This window comes from Balaenoptera physalus (assembly GCF_965194825.1).
Source record: "Balaenoptera physalus genome assembly, chromosome: 7".
NCBI classification, from domain to species: domain Eukaryota; kingdom Metazoa; phylum Chordata; class Mammalia; order Artiodactyla; family Balaenopteridae; genus Balaenoptera; species Balaenoptera physalus.
The window spans coordinates 108,741,296-108,761,558 of NC_138886.1; the positions used below are offsets into that span (position 1 = coordinate 108,741,296).

General features: G+C 48.6%; 1 protein-coding gene across 7 annotated transcripts in view; it reads left to right on the top strand.

Annotated features, from left to right (window-relative positions):
* Positions 1-18,554, top strand: part of SLC25A37 (solute carrier family 25 member 37) — a 42,709-nt gene extending 24,155 nt beyond the window's left edge. Inside the window, exons 1-4 of one of the 7 annotated variants that reach the window (XM_082470126.1) lie at positions 9,173-9,868; positions 10,624-10,852; positions 12,873-12,929; positions 14,822-18,554. In XM_082470126.1, the coding sequence (XP_082326252.1) occupies positions 10,630-10,852; positions 12,873-12,929; positions 14,822-15,342 (801 nt within the window). In that variant the 5' untranslated portion in view covers positions 9,173-9,868; positions 10,624-10,629 and the 3' untranslated portion in view covers positions 15,343-18,554. Of the gene's footprint in view, positions 1-9,172; positions 9,869-10,623; positions 10,853-10,924; positions 12,052-12,872; positions 12,930-14,821 lie in introns of those variants that run through there. The other 6 variants (XM_082470125.1, XM_082470127.1, XM_082470128.1 and 3 more) reach the window with 6 other exon arrangements.
* The last annotated feature ends 1,709 nt before the right edge of the window (positions 18,555-20,263 follow it).

Genomic DNA, 20,263 nt, shown 5'->3' on the forward strand with positions numbered 1-20,263 from the left:
AACCATGGAGAACACTTGACTGTAAAGTAAATTCCAAACACCTTAGCAACCTATTCAGACAGGGCCTCCTGGAGTTCAGCCGCCCTCCCTCTCCATCCACACCTTACCGCATCCCCTGCACACACGCCCTCCAGCCAGACCCTCCTCCGTTTCCCAGACCCACCAGCACATTCACATCCTCCTCAGCCCAAATGTTCTCTTCCTTTCTCTGCTCTGTTTGCTTTTTTTTTTCAATCAAAGTCACGCGTGCACCTAGTCAAAAAGTGAAATAGTGTGGAAGGGACTGTAATGACAGCTCCATTTCTTGCCAATTGAAATACCGTCCCCCTTTCCAGGTGCAGCTCAAATGGCCCTCTTCTGCCACCCTTTCTGGGTTGGATATGCTCTGGGGTCTGTGGCCTGTGTCCAGGAGAAGTGGTGTTTGGTGCTGTGGCTTCTTCCCTGGGAGGCCGAGGAACTTGGTTTGGGTTGTCTTGGTGGAATATGTGTTTTCTACTGAATACATCGTGGAAGCTCTTCACTTAGTCCTTTTTTTAAAAAAAAAAAAAAAATTGAAGTATAGTTGATTTACAATACAATATTGTGTTAGTTTCAGGTGTACAGCAATATATATACATATTTATATATATTTTTTCAGATTCTTTTCCATTATATAGGTTATTACAAGATATTGAATATAGTTCCCTGGGCTATACAGTAGGTCCTTGTTGTTTATCTATTTGATATATAGTAGTGTGTATCTGTTAATCCCATACTGCTTATTTATCCCTCTTTTCCCCTTTCCCCTTTGGTAACCATAAGTTTGTTTTCTATGTCTGTGAGTCTGTTTCTGTTTTGCAAATAAATTCATTTGTACTATTTCTTAGATTCCACATATAAATGATGTCATCACTTAGTCCTTTTGTCCCTAGAAATAGCAATGCCCCCTAAGCACACCGTTAATGGGCCTGAAGGTTTCAGGATTGCGTCCGGAGAGCGTGAATGACAGATGGCAGGGATCCTTTGCAGTCCAGGCCCAAGACCACAGAGGCAGCAGGTAATCAGGAACGTCTGAGGGTGGCTGGTCTGATGAGAAGAGCAAATGTGACTTTTGTGAACATTGGACCCCATGGGAAATAAGTGAAAAGGCAGAGCGGGCTTGAAGGTTTGCTCTCCCATGTGTGAACCCACTTCCTCCCACCCTCCCCCAACATCGGGGCCACCTGAAAACCCTGGGAGGTCTGGGGCTTCCTGTAGGCGAGGCAGGGACATTGACGCAGGCCTGATTTAGCTGGAGGTGTGTTCCCACCCCTCTCATCTCTTTTCTGTTCACCTTTTCTGCCTGGTTTTCCAAGATCTGGCCCTTTGGCTGCTTTCATATAGGGGGTCCTCAACAGGGGCTTTCAGAATGCAAATGCCTGGTCCTCCCTGCACCACCCCACTGCCTGCTCCTGATGTACAGTCATTCTCCCAACAGACCCCCCTTTTTTGCGGGCGGGGAGAGGCAGGGACTGCTTTTGAGGACTCATTTTCTCTTGCTGGCTCCTAAATTTTCCCTTTGATTAAAAATCAGAGACACAGTATATTCTCCTTATGGATATACTTTTGCCAACTTGGGAGATGTAAAAAGACACGATTTGGAATTTTGAACCTGGGAATACACTTTGATGTGCCTCGGAGTGCTGCGAACGGCCCGGTTCCCCGTGGGGGATTTTCTGCATTGCTCCGTTCCTGGTTAATGTGGTGCGGGGGTGGATGCTGGATGCTGGCCTCGTGCCTCATTTTTCATGATTCCTGCACGTGCTTTCAAAGGGCCAGGGCGTGATTGTTGGAAGCACCATCAGGAGTCCATCCCCCGTCATGAGCACGACGAGGATGCAAGTTCTGTCTGAGTCAGGACGCTGGCCGTTTTGAACATAGAGTGCTGAAAGTTTTACTGTGCGTTGGCTCCCTTGATGTGGTTTGGGTTGCTTCGTCTGTTGCGTGTCCCTCCTAAGGATTCTGGAAGGTGCGATGAGGGCTTTCCAAGCCCTCGATGAGGCCTGTGGCTTTGCTCCGGAAGGCGATCCTTTCCCCGCAAAGCACTGTGCCAAGAAAAGCCTCTCCCTCCTGGCCTGCGTGTGCACCGGCTCTTGGGCGGCCGTGTCTCCTCTGGGCGGCTTTGCACGGGAGCTGCAGCATCGTCGCAGACAGACCCCGGTGCAGCTGCACACGGTGCCGTGGATGGGCTGCCAGGGGAGGCACGCATGGGTGGGTGGTGATGGGGTTTGGAAAATAGGGAGGGGGCTGGGGGCAGGCCCTGCAGTCCAGCCTAGGCATCTTACTGTGATTCAACTTAGTGATGTCCGTGCTCCTGGGAAACAGTTGGCAGATGGGAGGGAATTAAACTCAGCAACTTGACTTCTAATTCTGAAGCAGCCACTGGGCGGCAGATGCTAACATTGTTTGGCATCTTCCTAGCACTTTCTCGGTGCTTGAACCTTATTTCCTTTCTCTGGGAGGAAGGCTGGAGCAGAGATTCCTGGGCGACCTTCTGCAGCGCAGCCTTGGTCCCTCTGTGGGAGCCGTGTCAGCCCATCGTGCTGTGATGTTTGTTCATTCACACCGTGAACTGGGAGCCCCGTGCACGCCCCTCCCTGTCTCCCTCCCCATCACACCTGCCTCAGGGGAGGAGAGTGGCAAATGCATTTGAATGGATGGATGAGTAGATTTCACATTATCTTTTTCTGGTCTTGAAAGTGCCACTTGTCCTGGGAAGTTTGTTTGTTTTTTTTTATCTTATTACATGGTTTTTATTTTTGAGAAATTCGGAAGGAAAGATTGGGAATCCCCAGCCGTGTCCAGGTCAGGTGGGAGGACAGTGGCCAAGTGACGCTGCAGCGGCTGGGGCCAGGCTGGCTTGGCCTCTGCGGGATCCCCGGGGAGGTCCGAGGACTCCCTGCCAGACTCAGCTTGCCCTCTTCTTTCTGGTGGGCCCAGATCCTTGACTCCTTATCCATGTGCCCTTGGGCAAGTCCCTTTTCCATTCTGGGCTCCAGTTTCCCAGCAGAAAAGGCGGGTGCTAATAAGCTAGATGTGCTCTCTGCCCAGCCCTTGCAGCTCCTGTTATACGATCCTTCGAGCTTACCTGGGGCGGAACACACATTTTCCACTCCCTCCCCGCCCTCTCAGTGCGAGAGAACAGGCCAGGACTTCCCTGGTGGTCTAGTGGTTGAGACTCTGTGCTTCCACTGCAGGCGTGGCAAAAAAAAAAAGAGAAAAAGAAAGAGAGAGTATAGGCCTACAAGGTAGGCTTGTCCTGTTTTGTCTTCTTAGGGGAGAATTTGAGGAAGGGGCTTGACCCCTCCATTCTGGTCTTGCTGGCAGTTGATGGAGCTGGTTTAAGTGAGGTGGATGGAGTTAGAGTCTGTCATACAAAGTGAAGTAAGTCAGAAAGAGAAAAACAAATACCGTATGCTAACACAGATATATGGAATCTAAGGAAAAAAAAAAAAAGGTCATGAAGAACCTAGTGATAAGATGGGAATAAAGACACAGACCTACTAGAGAATGGACTTGAGGATATGGGGAGGGGGAAGGGTAAGCTGTGACGGAGTGAGAGAGTGGCATGGACATATATACACTACCAAATGTAAAATAGATAGCTAATGGGAAGCAACCGCATAGCACAGGGAGATCAGCTTGGTGCTTTGTGACCACCTAGAGGGGTGGGATAGGGAGGGTGGGAGGGAGATGCAAGAGGGAAGAGATATGGGAACATATGTATATGCATAACTGATTCACTTTGTTATAAAGCAGAAACTAACACACCGTTGTAAAGCAATTATACTCCAATAAAGATGTTAAAAAAAATAAAATAAAATTTGGATCCCTCCTGTAGAATTACTGTTCTAGAGCTGGGGGTGGGGGGGTAGGGTGGGGTGGGGGGGGATTGCTTAGGTGATGCAGTGAGTGGCAGAACCAGGCCAGAGACCCAGGTCTCCTGATCTTGGGGCCCATGCACCATCCTCCATCCCGTCCCTTTGAGAACAACGGCAGCTATGCGAGTTGATGTGGAGTAAAAGGCTCCATCACGTGCCACACAGGGCTTGTCCTGCTCATTTGTGCCCCGCACGGCCCCCCACCAGGCCTAGTCTTCCAGGCTGTTCCCTGCTGCCCATGCTCTGCAGGGGCTGCCCCGGGGGTCCCTCTGACTCCTAGAGCTGATCTCTGCACTTCCTGCTTCCAGGGTCCGTGCCATTGGCTGCAGCCGTGTTTTCTCAAGTGAGTTCTGCAAGGTGTAACCGATTATTCAGTGAGACGAGGCTTCCATTGCCAAAGACAAACCTTGAAGAAGTGCCTTGAAACAAAGCTCAACAGTCTGCTTTCCTGAAGGACTTCCCAGGGTCTTTATTGTGCTAATGTGCATTATGAATTTCCAAGAGGGGAGAATTAAAATGCAAAGAATGGGAATTTATTATAAACATGGGAGCTGGACAGCTAGGTAGGAACTGAAACTCAGGACATAAATGGCAGTTGGTGAAATTCTGTCTCCGTTTTCTTGTTTTTTTATTTTATTTTATTTTAATTTCTGCTCTTTCTCTGTGCATCTTCATTCATTCATTTTCTTTTCCTTCTCTCCACCCTCACACCTTTTTTTTTTCAATTGTGGTAAAATACACATCACATCAAATGTACCATCTTAACCATTTTTAAATGTCCTGTTAAGTGGCGTTAAGTATGTTTATATTGTTGTGCTACCATCACCACCATCCATCCACAAAACTCTACATCTTTTTTTTTTTTTAATTTTAAAAATTTTTTGTGGCCGCGTGGCTTACAGGATTTTAGTTCCCTGACCAGGCCCAGGGGTTGTGCCCCCTGCAGTGGAAGCACAGAGTCTTAACCACTGGACCGCCAGGGAAGTCCCAGAACTCTACATCTTGCAAACCCCAAATCCTACCCTTTAAACAATAACTCCCCATATCCGCTCCCCCCAGCTCCTGGCGACCATCATTCTCCTTTCTGTCTCTATGAATTAGAGGTCTCTAGGACCTCATATAAGTGGAATCATACACTATTTGTCTTTCTGTGATTGGCTTATTTCACTTAGCGTCATGTCCTCAGGGTTCACCCACGTCATAGCACAAGTCAGAATTTCCTTCTCTTTTAAGGTGAATAATATTCCACTGTGCGGGTGGACCACATTCTGCTTATCCATCTATCGATGGACACTTGGGTGGTTCCCACTCACCCCTAACTTTTTCTCCTTCTCTAGTCCACAGGTAGATAGAAAATGCCCAGCCCTCAGTTGTACATTTTATGGGCAGTGTCACAGAAAAAGAAAAACAAGAGACTGTATTGATTATCTGCTCTCCAGCCCTGGTCCCTGCAGCCTCACCCTCACCTGCCCACCTTCAGCTTCTCTCAGGCTCCCTTCTGAGGATGCTTTCATGACCTCACGTGATGGTACAGATGGGTCACTCCTGCTCCCTTTTCTGAGCTCCTTCTGACAATCCGTATCATTCTCCTCTTACTTCGTACTTTCCTTGTTTATTTCCTGTTGGTCTCCTGGCTCCCGACCCTGAGTGGGTGCCCCCTGCAGGCAGATTGGAGAAATGAAGGTGCTGCAGGACCAAGGAGCCGCTGGCCCCAAGCCTGGCCGTGGTGGTTGACGTGGGCTGAGAGGGGGCTTCCTGGGTCCTCAGCGCTCATGGACCACTTGCTTCTGTTCCGGGCGTGGGTCATTGAATATGGCTTGCCACTGAGTAGCCCACCTCCCCGAGGACAGAGAAGTCCACTGAAGTCCAGCTGTCCTTTTCCATAGGATGATCTATTTTGGTTCAAAATTTATTTATTCCAACTGCCTCACCCCTCATATAAAGAGGGGGGGAGGTGAGAAATCAACCCCAAATTTCCCTTGTAAGTCTCCGTGAGCCGGCTGACATGAGCAGCTTTGTAAGGCAGAGACCACCCGTGCCCTCCGCCCCCCGCCCTCTGTGCCTTCACGTATATAGTGGGCAGGTAGGTGGGGGGACGATTATCGTTGACTGCACTCCAAGCCAGGCATTTCCTGAAGTTACCTCACTCAGTCTGCCAACAGCTCTCTGGGGGATTTTCCCATACCCCAAGATTAAGGAACCTGCTTGAGGTCCCAGAGCTGAGATGATGCAGACCAGCGATGTCAGCCTGGCCGGCTCTAAAGCCTTGGCACCGTGTGCCCACTACTCCCTGCCTTTGCCTCTCCGCATACACCACCCTCCCAGCCAGCCCTCACCACTCCTCAAGTGACCAAAGGTGAATCGATTACTGCCGAGGCCGGGTGAAGGACGTCATTAGAAAGCGTTGGGGCCTAGAAGGGGCCTTTATTTAGCAGTTCTCTGCAAGTGTGAGTGAAGATCAGGGTCATCTGGGGAATTAAAAAAAAAAACTAAGCCAGACAGAGAAAGACAGATAATCATATGATATCACTTATATGTGAAATCTAATAATTTTTAACAAAAGATACCAATGAACTTATTTACAAAACAGTAATAGACCCACAGACATAGAAAAGTTACGGTTACCAAAGGGGAAAGGTGGGGTAAATTAAGAGTTTGGGAGTAACATATGCACACTACCGTGTATAAAATAGGTAACCAACAGGGACCTCCTGTATAACGCAGGGAACTACACCCAATATTTTATAATAAGGAAAATAAAATTCTTTTCTCTGTAAGGGAAAAGAATCTGAAAAAGAATATATATATATATTGATATAGATACACACATACATACACACATATATACATATATGTGTGTATGTGTGTGTATATATAGAGAGAGAACTGAATCACCTTGCTGTACACCTGAAACTAATATGACATTGTAAATCAACTATACTTCAATTAAAAAAAAAGTTTTGAATCCATATGTGTTGGGGTGGTGCCCAGACAGGTATTTTTAGGCATCTCCCGAGTGATTCTGATAATTAGCGCTGTTTTGATCCTCCCCTTTACTTTACAGTTGAGGGCACTGGGGACCAGAGAGGTGAGATGCCATGGCCAAGGCCGCTTGGCCCTGTCAGAGCCAGTGAGGGCCAGGATCCAGTGTCTCAGCCCCTCACTCCAGTCCTGTGTGTTTTCTTGCACTGCCACACCCCTGCTTGCAAGGGGCTGCTGGGACCGAGGAAGGCTGTCCTCCATAGGCTGGTCTTGCCACCCCAGGCCAGAAACCGGGAGGAGGCAGCACAGGCAGCTGCTGCAGACCTTCCCCAAGGCGGGTCTCTCCTCCGGGAATGGGCCTGGCAGGAGCCACTTCTTAGTGACAGGCCCCAGGTAGGCCCCCAGGGACAGGGTGCCTCTGCTCCTCTTGTGGCTCAGAGACTCACACTCTGGGCTTGAGAAATGCAGCCAAATGTGAACTTTTCATCAATAAGGAAAGCTCTAGATATAAAGGGTGCTGGGAGGGACAGGTAATTCCAGGAAAGCATGCTTATATTTAGGGGAGGTGAATAAGGGACATAGTACCGCTTCACCCTAGTCGGTATCCTAAGTTGCACGTGTGTTTGTTTGCGTATCCATTCATTCAACAAATATTTATTGGTCCCTCACTGTGAGTTAGACACTATAATAGGCATTGGAGATGTGCTGTGACTCAGACAGACACAGCCCCTGCTCCACAGAACTTAGAACGGTCTGGAAGGCCATGTACTAGAACCGTATTACTTAGCCTCTTGATGAATCCTTTATTGTTATTAACCGTAAGGATAGTAATAGACATTTAATTTTCTCACTCCTTCTCTCAAAAGAGGAAGCTGAAGCTTAGAGAGGTTAACTGCCTTGTCCAGGGTCACACCATAAGTGATGGAATCAGTTCTGTCTGATAGCAGAACTTGCCTTCTGGGCCACCTGGTTGTACCACCTCCTGCGTCAGGCTCCTGATTTTTATCAGGGGCAGTGATAAGAAAAAGCCAGGCGAAATATGAAGCTTCATTTGCTCTAAAGCTTGAGCAATTTCAAATATCCGTTAGAATTTAGTGCTAGAGAACCTCTGCCGTCCCTGGAGCACCAGTTTTGCCTCTTCCAAAGGGAGCACTTTGCATTTCGTATACTTTATTTTCTCTGGCCAGCAGTACACTTACAAGCAAAGCACAGGTTTTGTAGCCATGAGTCAGCGACCTTCCTGCTTGGCACACTCACCCACTTCTTCCTTTGGTCTTGTTTGCTTATAATGTGTCCTGCATTATCAAGTTGCCTAAAATCCTTTTGAAACGGGTTAGAATAGAAAACACTTAAGCAAAAAGGTACAGGGACACTGATCCTGTCCATTCCCCCCTGGGAATGTGGGACCCAAGTGTCTGGCGGCTTCCTCTGGCTGAGTCAGGGGGCATTTTCACCAGTCTGTGGTAGAAGAAAAGAGGGGAAAGTAGTACTTAACAAAGCTAAATTGAACTTAAAAACCAATTTTATAGTCAGAAGTAGTCTTTACTTTTTTTTTTTTTTTTTAAAGCATTAAAGGTGTCCTGGGACTTCCCTGGTGGTCCAGTGGTTAAGGCTCCACGTTTCCACTTCAGGAGGCATGGGTTCGATCCCTGGTCAAGGAACTAAGATTCCGTGTGCCGCACCGCAGGGCCAAAAAATAAAAAAAAGTTCTTTCTTTTACGAAATGATGATTATAATAAAGGGCAGTGGTGCTTGTTGCTTATATTGTTATTATTTTTATGTCCTTTCTTGGCAAAGTGAAAATTTGCCAACGGTGTGCCCATTTTCTGTGTGGTTTTACTAACCGGTAAAATCCTAAGTCTGAAAACCACCACTAATTTGGTTTTCATGCTGTTCCTCTGAGCCCTGGGGTTCCTGGTGGGGGGGGATTTCTGCCTTGAGGAGTGAGAGGAGGGCACAGAACTTTTTGTCCCATTTCCAGTCAGAGAAGCTCTTTTATTTTATATATTAGTTTCTTTATGGTCTTGTTTAGAGGTAAAAGGGTATTCCTACCAAAGTTTGGAGACCCTCTGATCTAGACTGTGTGTGTGTTGGGTGGAGGGGAGTGGAGGAGGGAATGCTGCTTTTGCAGGACTGAGCCAGTGTGGTACTTTTACCCACAAATATTTCTTATCTACTGTACTGGTCAGGGCTCTTCAGAGAAACAGAGCCAATAATGTGTATATGTTTGTGTGTGTGTGTGTGTGTGTGTGTGTGTGTGTGTGAGAGAGAGAGAGAGAGAGAGAGAGAATTGGTTCACATGATTGTGGAGACTGGCAAGTACAAAATCTGCAGGCCAGGCCAGCTGGAGACCCAGGGAAGAGTTGATGTTACAACCAAAGACTGGAGGCAGAATTCTTTCTTCCTCGGGGGACACTAGTTTTTTTTCCTCTTCAGGCCTTCACCTGATTAGACGAGGCCCACCCACACAGTGGAGGGTAGTCTGCTTTACTCAAAGTCTACTGACTTTAAATGGTAATCTCATCTATAAAATGCGTTCACAGCAACATGTAGACTAGTGTTTGGCCATAATTGGAGCCGGCATGGGTACCGTGGCCTTGCCGGGTTGTTGGCATATAAAATCCACCTTCACACCTACTCAAGTGCCTGGGGAGTGTGATGGGGATGACAGAGATGGGGAAAGTTGGTCTTTGCCTCCAGGGGGCAAGACTATACATAGGAAGAAATTAAGAACAAGACCATATATTTCAGTGCTAACTTGTATAGATGAAATGTAAAAAGTATTTACAGGAGATGAGGGGGTGGGGGATGGAGGATTCCAAGGAGATTTATGGTTGGGGCTGAATGGAGCTTTCACAACACAGAGGTCTCAGATAAGTGAGGGCACAGAAGACTTTAGAACCGGAGTGGGAACCCCTGGATAATAATGATGCTTCTATTTCAGGGGTCCCCACCCCCTGGGCCACACAGCAGGAGGTGAGCAGCAGGTGAGTGAGTGAAGTTCCATCTGTATTTACAGCCACTTCCCATCGCTCGCATTGCCGCCTGAGCTCCGCCTCCTGTCAGATAAGCAGTGGCATTAGATTCTCATAAGAGCGCGATCCTCTATGTGTGAACTGCACATGTGAGGGATCTAGGTTGCACGCTCCTTATGAGAATCTAATGCCTGATGATCTGAGGTGGAGCCGAGGCGGTCTCATCACCCCCAGATGAGACCATCAAGTTACAGGAAAACAAGCTCAGGGCTCCCACTGAGTCTGCATTATGGTGAGTTGTATAATTCTTTCATTATATATTACAATGTAATAATAATAGAAACAAAGTGCACAGTAAATGTGATGCCCTTGAATCATCCCGAAACCATCCCCCCCACCCCTCTACCCCCGATCCGTGGAAACTGGTCTCTGGTGCCAAATCCCGAGGCCCAGAGAGGTTAAGGGATTCATCAGAAGTCACACAGCTTGCCAGTGGCCGGGCAGGTGTTCCTACTCCAAATCCTGCCCCTCATCTTTTACCGCCTTTGCTGGGCATAATGAAATCCATGTGAACGTGTGTGTGTGTGTGTGTGTGTGTAGGGATGGGGGATTACTCCAGAAAGGAGAAGAATAAAAGTTTTCTTCACCCAGAAATCCTGTGAATCTATAAAAATGGCCTGTTTTTTTCTCACTCTCTCCCTGGGTCTTCCTTTCCCTCCTGACCAGCCTCATTAACCCCACTCTTTTCTTTTCTCACCCTCCCCCAGACACGAATGCAGAGTTTGAATCCAGATCCCAAAGCCCATTACACAAGTGTCTACGGAGCCCTCAAGAAAATCATACGGACTGAAGGCTTCTGGAGACCCTTGCGAGGCCTCAACGTGATGATGATGGGCGCAGGGCCGGCCCATGCCCTGTATTTTGCCTGCTACGAAAACATGAAAAGGACTTTAAATGCCGTTTTCCACCACCAAGGGAACAGCCACCTAGCCAATGGTATTTGCAAGCATTTGTCTGGAGTTAGAAAGGTCTCTCCTTCAACAGACCCTTCCCCAGGGTTCTCCTCCCTGTGACCCAGCAGCCTGATGCCTCATCTCCGCCACGCTTGCTCATGAATCAAGGACTCTAGATTTGTGTGTGCACACACACCCAAACACACGCACACACACACGCGCACGCGCTTTTTTTCATTCCCCTCCTTCGCTCTCTGAACCCCAGGGAGAATCAGTGACAGAGGTGTTTCATTGTTGAGTGGGTTTTTGCCTTTTTGCTTTAAAAAAAAAAAAAAAAAAAAATTCAAAAGCAATTAATGATAAGATCTAGGGGAGAAAAACAAAACAAAACAAAACAAAAAACCAAACAACCCTGAATAGAAACAAAACTTTTGAATGCTGGATTCCAAAAAAAAAAAAAAGTTATGTGGACAGCTTCTTTGAGACTATTTAAAAACTGGCCCAACAGGTCTCTACAACGTCAAGATCTAACTAAGCTTTAAAAGGTCAAGAAGTTTTATGGCTGACAAAGGATTTGCTCCTGCGCAGAGGACCTTTCCCACCTAAGCTTCTGGGGATTTGGGAATTTCGCCCCCATTCTCTTCCGTCTGTTGCATCTCTCTGCAAGCAAGGGCTGAAATCGTTTTCTTTTGCTGTTTTGAGGGAACCAGGAGGGTGGGGGGTGGCCTGAGCTGGCCGCAGGCAACTGTTATATAGGCTTGTCTTACTGGGCCCTGCCAAGTGGTTATTTTCGCCTCCTGTGGGTTTGGCTTTTGTTGGTTTCTGTTTGGGTTTGGAGTGAGACTCTGGCTAGTGGCATAAGGAGAACTTAACTTTAACAAATTTATTTTTCAGCAACAGAGAGGTAGATGTGACTGGCAACAACTTTCTACCCCTTCTCTTTTTTGTTCTACTCAGAACCAGAAAGCATCCCTCCCACCAGCAAACCCTGGTAATAATGACTCCAACCTGGCTGGTTTGCAGACATTGGTTTTGCTTTTTAAAAATCGGCCCCTAGTTGCATTTGTCCGGACCGTCACCAAGACCTGCACTCTTGATGCTGTCCTCAAGTTCGTGGCCTCAGGGCCCTCCTTTTGCTGAAACTGCCTTTTTAGCTCCTTGGTCTCTGAGCCCCTTGAAGGCGGTTTGAACGGAGCCCAGTTTATGTCAAGTTCTGCCCAGCACTGTTACTGCTTCACTGTGGTGTGTGCTTTGGTCGCGTTTTGACCTCTCTGGGGATGATCGTAAGCGTGTGGGAGGGAGGGAGGGAGGGGGATTTATATGCATTTCTGAAGCATTAGCCTGTGTCCCTCTTTCTTCCCACCTTTTAGCAGTTATCTTAATTACTGGGCAGTGTCACCCACAGAGGGAGGAAACCCAGAGCCAAAAGCAAAATTCCAGGCTGGAATCTGGCTTTTGAAGTTCCTGGTTCTTGAAGCCAGGCCAGAGGAGACCCTCAGATGGGCTCGGCCATTTCTGAGACACGTCATCACTTTGCAAACTCACCCTGGAAATCTGCCATATGCAGATCTCCCTGATGCCCTTTTCCCTTGGCCATTTGCTTTAAAAAATGCCTGGATTTTATTAAGGAATTTTCTTAAAGATTTCTCTTCTTTTTGCCCCCTCTCTGCTGTATACATGATATCATCCCCTTCCATTGCCCCCAGCTTAAAGGCAGAGTGGGTTAATCTGTAGGCAAAGGCCAGAGATGAGAGAGAATTAAAATCTCTATGGTGGAAAAAGCCACCAAGTGTGTTTTCTGGTAGCATCCAATGTTGGCAGGTCTAGCCTTTTCCTAGGGAAAATGAGGTTCTGCAGGATTGAAATGTGAGTAACGGTGCCTGTGTTACCTTCCTTATTTTTATCCAGTATTTTCCATGATCACTTTAGGGTTTTAAGACTCAATGCTCACCTGGGTGGAGTTGGTAGTGAGTTTTGCTTCTTAGAAAGCAAGGTCCAGGGTTCCAGGAACTTCCTCAGAACCCCTGGTCCCAGAGGGTAATTTTCTGGAGTTTGTTTTGCAGGGATAGCTGGGAGTATGGCCACCCTGCTCCACGATGCGGTAATGAATCCAGCAGAAGGTAATGTTTCATGGTCCCAGGGCGTGGCAGTAGGGGATGCGCAGAGGGGCAGGAGCAAAGTTGGGGGGTGGGGACAGAAGGTCGGGCAAGGGAACTCCTGGTCCCCAGTCAGAATAAGCAGGAGAATTCGTACCATGTTCTCAAAGGCCTCGAGAAGGCACGTGAGCATTTGAGCTCTGGGATTCCGGTTCGCTTAAACAGAGCTACTCAGGGTGTGATCCACAGACCAGTAACATCAGTGTCTCCTGGGAGCATGTTAAACATGGTGATTCTAAGGTTCCACCCCAGACCTACTAAACCAGAATCTCGGGGGGTAGAGACAGGATATCTGCTTAACAGGCTCTCCTGGCAATTCTTTTGTGTGCGTTTGCACTACTCTGAAACCTGTGTGTGCTCACATGCATACACATGTGCACACACACACACACCCCACTGGGCCCTTGTTAACCATTATCAACCATAGACGAATTTAGAAGGAACCTGTCAGAGGCCATTCATTAGGGCTTATGGGCTTATGTTCAATTTGCTTTTTTAAAAGAAATTTGAAATTATTATGGAAAATTTCAAACAGGCGAATGTAGGGAGAAGAGTATGGTGAACCCCGCATGTGTGTATCGCTCTACTTCATAAATTAATATTTGACCATTTTGTTGTAGCTGTCTCCTCCCACGTTACCTTCTCCTTTTTTTTCCTTTTGAATTTTGGGAGCATTATAAAGCAATTCTTAGCTGTGCAGACGAGTTCTGTCAGCTTTTTCAATATCCTCGCGTCCTCAGCCAACTTGGGTCTGAACAGCGAGGAGCTTTTGGACCCAGTGCTGGGCATACCTTCAGCTGGGTTATTCTCTGTGTGAGATGTAGGACTCTCTCCCTTTTCCTCCTCTCTCTGAAAATGGTCCCTTGCCAGAAGGGAGAATCAGAGGTTAAAAAGTGCAGCATTTTAAATCCTGTGTTATAAGTTTGTCTGGTTTTGTCTTTTAAGGTTACAATTTATTTTCTCTCAGCTGCCTCCCATGCCTTAGCAGATAGGAAACTTGTTCTGACTTTCAGGGATATATGGGTCAGATTGGGAGGTGGGCTGCTTTTTCTGTGTGTTTAAGGCAATTCATAGTCAATGAGCAGTAAGTTAGCCCATGTCAACCAGGCAAGAATTTTATTTCTATTTTTTTAAAGGAGAGAAAAATGAGGTTCAACTCCACCCTCTTCTCCTTGACATTATATCGTTTTAAGGACTTTATTTCTGTAAAAGTAAAGCACGCTGTATGTGTTTATCTTGCAATGCGTGGGGACAATTAAAATTCTAAGTATTTGCCCCATGTCCTTTGACCCACCAGTTACTTTTGTATTAATAAAGCCAGGGTCCTCACTGGAGTTTGCCATTGAACTTGGGCTGATATCATTCTAGTGTCTCTTCCAAGAGCACTGAGACCCAGAAGCTAAAAACACTGTCAGAGGTACAGACCACTGAGAATGAAGGACGGGACACGTGTCCAGTAGACGTACTGGGACGGAAGAGGGCAGAGGAGCCAGGAGCAGGGTCTAGATTCCTCAGCGTGCGTGAAGCCCGAGGCAGCTAGGGCCTGGGGGATCAGCTCGGGCAATCTCGTCTGAAGTGGCTGCCTGGTTTGGGGGCCACGTCAACCAAGAGTCAGGCGGGAGAAACGTCAGGAAACAGCCACCTCCTGGCCCTGGATCCCGGAGGCATGTGTCTATAAACGGAATGCCCTGGAGCTGGCCCTCGGTGGTTTCTCGGGCTGGGGCTGGGTGTGTGCTAGCTCCCCGTGCCCTGTTACCCATGTGTCTAAACTTGCTTGTTTCTCTTTATGGCTTGGCTTCCCATCTCACTCCGGCCTGGGGTGGGGCTAAGCCCAACCACCCGGGACCCGCCCACAGTTGTGAAGCAGCGCTTGCAGATGTACGACTCGCCGCACCGGTCGGCCCTCAGCTGCATCCGGACCGTGTTGGGGACGGAGGGCTTGGGGGCCTTCTACCGGAGTTACACCACGCAGCTGACCATGAACGTTCCATTCCAGTCTATCCACTTCATCACCTACGAGCTCCTGCAGGAGCAGATCAACCCGTACCGGGGCTACAACCCGCAGTCCCACATCATCTCAGGCGGGCTGGCCGGGGCCCTGGCTGCAGCCGCCACCACCCCTCTGGACGTTTGTAAAACCCTCCTCAACACTCAGGAGAACGTGGCCCTCCACCTGGCCAACGTCAGCGGCCGGCTGTCGGGCATGGCCAATGCCTTCCGGACGGTGTACCAGCTCAACGGCCTGCCCGGCTACTTCAAGGGCGTGCAGGCCCGCGTCATCTACCAGATGCCATCCACTGCCATCTCCTGGTCCGTCTATGAGTTCTTCAAGTACTTCCTCACCAAGCACAAGCTGGAGAATCGAACTCCATACTAAAGGAACGGGCTGTGGGAAGTGATGCCAGAATCTTTGATTGTGCAAAGGCTTTCCCTGACTGCTCCCCTTCCCCTGCCCTCACACCAAGATTATCAGGGCAGGGTGTTGGCAGGATCTGCTCCCTGACGCCTTAGAGAGAGGAGAGGATGGGACAGCCGCTTACGCGATGGCCGTCCGTCCGCAGGGATATCCCAGGTGGTAGAAAGTGTTGAAAGACTGGCAGGGGAGCGAGAAAGTGCTTTCTCTCTTCCTCCCCCCGCCCCCAAGAGCGATGTAGCTTTTCTGCTTCAGTATAGCATCTCCTCCCCTAGAATCGTACGTAGATCACCCAGGAGGGAAGAAAATGTGCAGTGACTGAAAACATTAAAGAGGAAAAAAAAAAATTATGTATATAGAAGTTCCAGTACACAGTATCAAATAGATGGATAATGTTTATCCTTTATTTTTCTATGTAGAAGTTTTTGGATTTGCGTGTGTGCCTCTGTGTGTGTACAAGCAAGTGTTACAGCTGGGAATATAAAGCTGTTTAAAAAAAAAAAAAAATAGCTGAATTCTTCCATCGGGTTAAGTCAAAAGGCACCAAAGTAATACATTGCTCCACGTGGTCCAAAATTGTGTTGAGCCCCCCCACCCCCAGATGGAAGTTCCACTTGAATGTAAAATAATAAATATAAGGTTTATATTTTGAATTTTCTTTTCATAGGGGAAAATGGTACGTTGAAAAAAAAGTCAAAATAATGATATAATACTTTTAGCTACTTTTTTTTTTTTTTTCTTAATCAGTCACCTTCTTGTGCCTTTTCCCTTTGTCTTTTCCTAGAAATTCCAGGACCAAAGAGCTGGCCCTGGGGCTTTTCCTCTTGCTGTGTGCTCGCCCGCGTGCACACACGTACTGGGCGTCAGCACAGCTCACACTGGAGCACAGTGGCCCCCAGTGGAATTAGGGTGGCTGGTCTTACACTTACTGAAACCATTTCCTTCCCTTGTGGGTGACGTGAATGTATGCCTCGCGGGGCCAGCACTTAAAAGCCCTTGAAATGCCAACGCTTAGCCACTTGTTGGGCGGGCAAGTGTGATAAATCCTACCTTGATCCTTGGACTTCATTCTCCAACAGTCTTTTAACCCAGGCACTTCAGGTATTCTTGTCTGTGTGTGTGTTTGACTAAATCTCCTGATCTCCTATGTTTCCCTGTGCAGTTTTAGGGGTTTTAAAAAACACAGCAAGCATATCTACGGCATTTGTCTGTACACCTGCCCATCACAAATTTCCCCCTTAAGAGCCTCTCACCACGCAGGGACAGGCCAGGCTCCCCAGCCCCGCAGCGCAAGGGACCCGGGCCCTCGTGCTCAGTCAGGATGCCTCTCGAACCATCTTCGGCCTTGCTTGGTCCGCGCCAGCTGAGAACACGATGCCTTGTTTCCTGAAATGGCCTATCTGAGCCAGATGATCCCTGAGAGCAAACGCAAGCCTGTTTCCTCCAGCCAAGCCCTCCCAGGCCTCTCTCCGAGGGAAGACCCAGTGGATTCATAGTTTCCTTTAGAGCTGTCTTTCAAAATGAGCAGGAAGCACGTGTGTGTTTTCATTCTGGCTGGCCTGGTCCTGACCTTGACCCTTTGCCCTTCGCCTTTCGGCCTTCGCCTTAGGCACGGTCCATGTTGTGCATTCTCACCGAGGCTCAGACCCGGCTTCTTTGGATGCCGTGACTCCTGGGATGAACTCAGGTGGTGCTGGGACTTCTGCATCTCAGAACCTCTGGGAGTAGTTTGCAGGTCAGGGACAGCAGAGACCCACGTCAGGCAGCTCCCACACGTGCCCCGATGAGCAGGGTCTTCTCCTGGGCTGGGGGGCGTGCCTGCTGACCTGTCCTACCTCGGAGTTAGCCCACCCCCCATCCCCCGGTGGAAATCAGTTGCAGCGAGCTTCCCCACTCAGGGATGCCAAAAGCCCACGGAGACCAAACTGCTGGGGGAAGTGTTGACATCTCTCTAAACATATACCCCGTCAGTGTTAACATTTTGCAAATGGAAGAAAATCTAGATCGAATTCTAAAATAATTATCCAACCACTCCTTTTTGTCCACTTCAGATACACCACGCTGCTGCAAAATATTCCTTATTTCTTATGGGATTTTGTTTTCGATGGTATTGAGGAAGGAAACGGCTCACTTCTCTGGGTGAACTCCTTTGGGTCAGGAGAGATAGAGTCTCCAGATTTCAGAGTCGGAAGGTCTGATCCCGGCTTTCCTTTCCCAGTGTGTAGGGATCGGCTGGGAAATGGGGGTGATGCCACCTGTCCTGCCTTCCCCACTGGGTCTTCCAGAGGCTGAACGAGCGATGTATCTGAAAGAGCTTTGAAAGTTGTGAGGCACTGAACAAATAGAAGTGGTCATGAATTTTGTGGGAGGTAACCACCGCCCCCCCCCCCCATCACCCTGAGCTCCAAAGCTTGTCTTGCTGCCCCATGCAGACTGCAGCCCAGTTGACTGTGACTTTGACTTGGCCAAGAACGAAATAGGAACATGTTCTCCCCATCCCCGACCCCTGGCGATGACCAACCCAACGTAGTCAGTCACGGCACAAACTTGGTCACTGGTGTCTTTGGTGTCGTTGGGGTGTCATCTGCCGCCCAGCAATGCCACTTGAGTACAATACTCAATAACAGTGACTTCTGTCCAGACCATGATTTGAGATCCAACCCCTCATACATCTGAGTTTTACTTTTTAGAATTAAAAAATTGATTTTTTTTTTCCCAAATGGGATAAATCTTCAATCCATGACTATTTTTTTCTTAACTTTGGATCGAAGCTCGCTAGATACTGGCCTGCGTCCTTTTGTGCGGTTTCTTTTTCTTTTACTTATTTTTTTAATACTGATGTCTTGTTCCAAGAGCTGTTCTCCCAAGTCCCCCCTAAGGCTGCACTGGCAACACGTTGTTATGCCATTAAGGTTTTATTTAACTTTATTTAAGGATGATTGTGCCTGTTCAATACAAATGTACTGCTGCTTCCCACCTGCGAGACGCACGATGTATGTTACCAGGGTGGGCCAGTGTCCTTTCTTAAATTTTGTAAATATCATGGTTTCTGCCTCTTGATTGTCACCAGTTCCTGGAAGAAGGGGAGAAATGTGTGTTTCCGTGTGGGGATATTTCTGATATGCTGCTACAGTTGTGACACTGGAGCTACAGAAAATAAAGCCTTGATCTTTGAAGTGTTGTGGGCTCTTTGGTGGGAATGTTGAAATAAGAGGGAAGTGGATGGAGGAAAGGAACCTAATTCGTGGGGCTTGTGCCTCCTGCAGGCTGGTGCATTAAGGACCAGGCTCTATGGCTTCGATGGAAAGTGCCCCTCAGCCCTCTTATCAAAATGGAAACAGATGGCCGCCTCGGCCAACCTAGGGATTGGTCACGTGAGATGATGGGGCAGGGCTGGGAGCCTCCATGGCTTTGCTCGCTCTGCTGGGGAGGGTGGCAGCTCTTCTATCCTTGTGGGACCATGAGTGTGAGAGGCTGCCGGTACCTGGGATGCCCAGCCCTGATGCCTGGCACGCTCATGCCTGTTTTCTCTCTCTCATCCCTTTATGGAGGCTTAATCAGGGTCCCTCTACACAGAAGACCCCGAGGGTGGCCAGAATCCACACATACTTCCTAAAGAGCACAGCTTAGACCAGGAACTAGACCTATTCTGGAGTTGAGAGTGGGGCTGGGGGGTCTCTGGCCCCTTTGAAAAGCCAGGGACAGCTCTTGACTCATCATAGTTTGGGAGGTCAGAGAGCCTGCTTTCAGCATAACCACCAAAGACTTTAGTAAGGGTGGGGAGTCAGGGTTGAGGTCAGGCTTGAGAACCAGCCATGGGCAGTGGTGCCAGGAGGTGGGCAGCGGTGCTGATCAGAAAGCGGAGAAGGCTGTAGGTAAACCTCCTGCTTTGCACTTTCACCAAAGGCCAGCACTGTGCTTCTCAAAGCTGCCTTGTGGCTTGTTGATTGCCTCCACTCCGGGCCGGGGGGCATCCAGTGTGTAGGTACCCATTCAGCAGATTTCTCTCCCTGCCCCATGGAGTCCACCTGCCGGCAAATCCAGAGCGCCTCCCACGAGCAGAGCACCGTGCCTGGCGCCCTGGGGACCAGAGCCAAGTGTCAGTGGGGTTCCCACCCTTTCAGGCCATACAGTCTAATAGAAAAATATAAGGGAAGACATCAAATCGAGACCCACAAAGATGGTAGTGGAGGCTGCTGTGGATGTAAAACAGTAACTCGATACCTTTCGACCAGGCTCCATGAGACACTTAATAGCCATCCAATCCCCAGCTCTGTCCCCACCAGTGGGGTGCCGTTCTGTCCTGCACCAGCTCCCTGGAGCTGACTGTGCGCATTTTTTCCCAGCTTCGAATTCGGTAGTGTCACATTGGTAGCTTGAAATCAGCAATGGTAGGGATGTTTACACCACAGAAATAGGCCGGTGCTATAAATCAGGGCTCTCTCTTTTTGAAGAGCCAGCTTACCTGTCCACCACTATCGGCACATAGCACAGGGCTTGGTGTGTGATATTCGCTGAAGTTTCACTGAGTGAAAGAGATGCTGGATGCAATTTTTGTCTTCGACCCGGGGTCCCCTCTAGTGCTGGAGCTCCTGGTTCCTCCTATGACAGAGACCGTCTTCATCACTTAGGAGTCCTTTCCAGCCCATGCACACTCTTTAAATTCCAGCCCAGAATAAGCCATGAAGGGAAGGCCTTCCCTTTCCTCCCGGGCCAAGCTCTCCATTCTGTTCCAGTTCCCACCTCTTCTGGGAGAGACTCCACTTCTGCCCGCTCGAGTGACCTAAATGCAACAGACACCACAGAGAAGAATATAAGAAGCCCAGGGTTGTCCAAGAGACAGACACGGCCCCTGGGGGGGTCTGTGGAGGGGGGCTAGTACTGC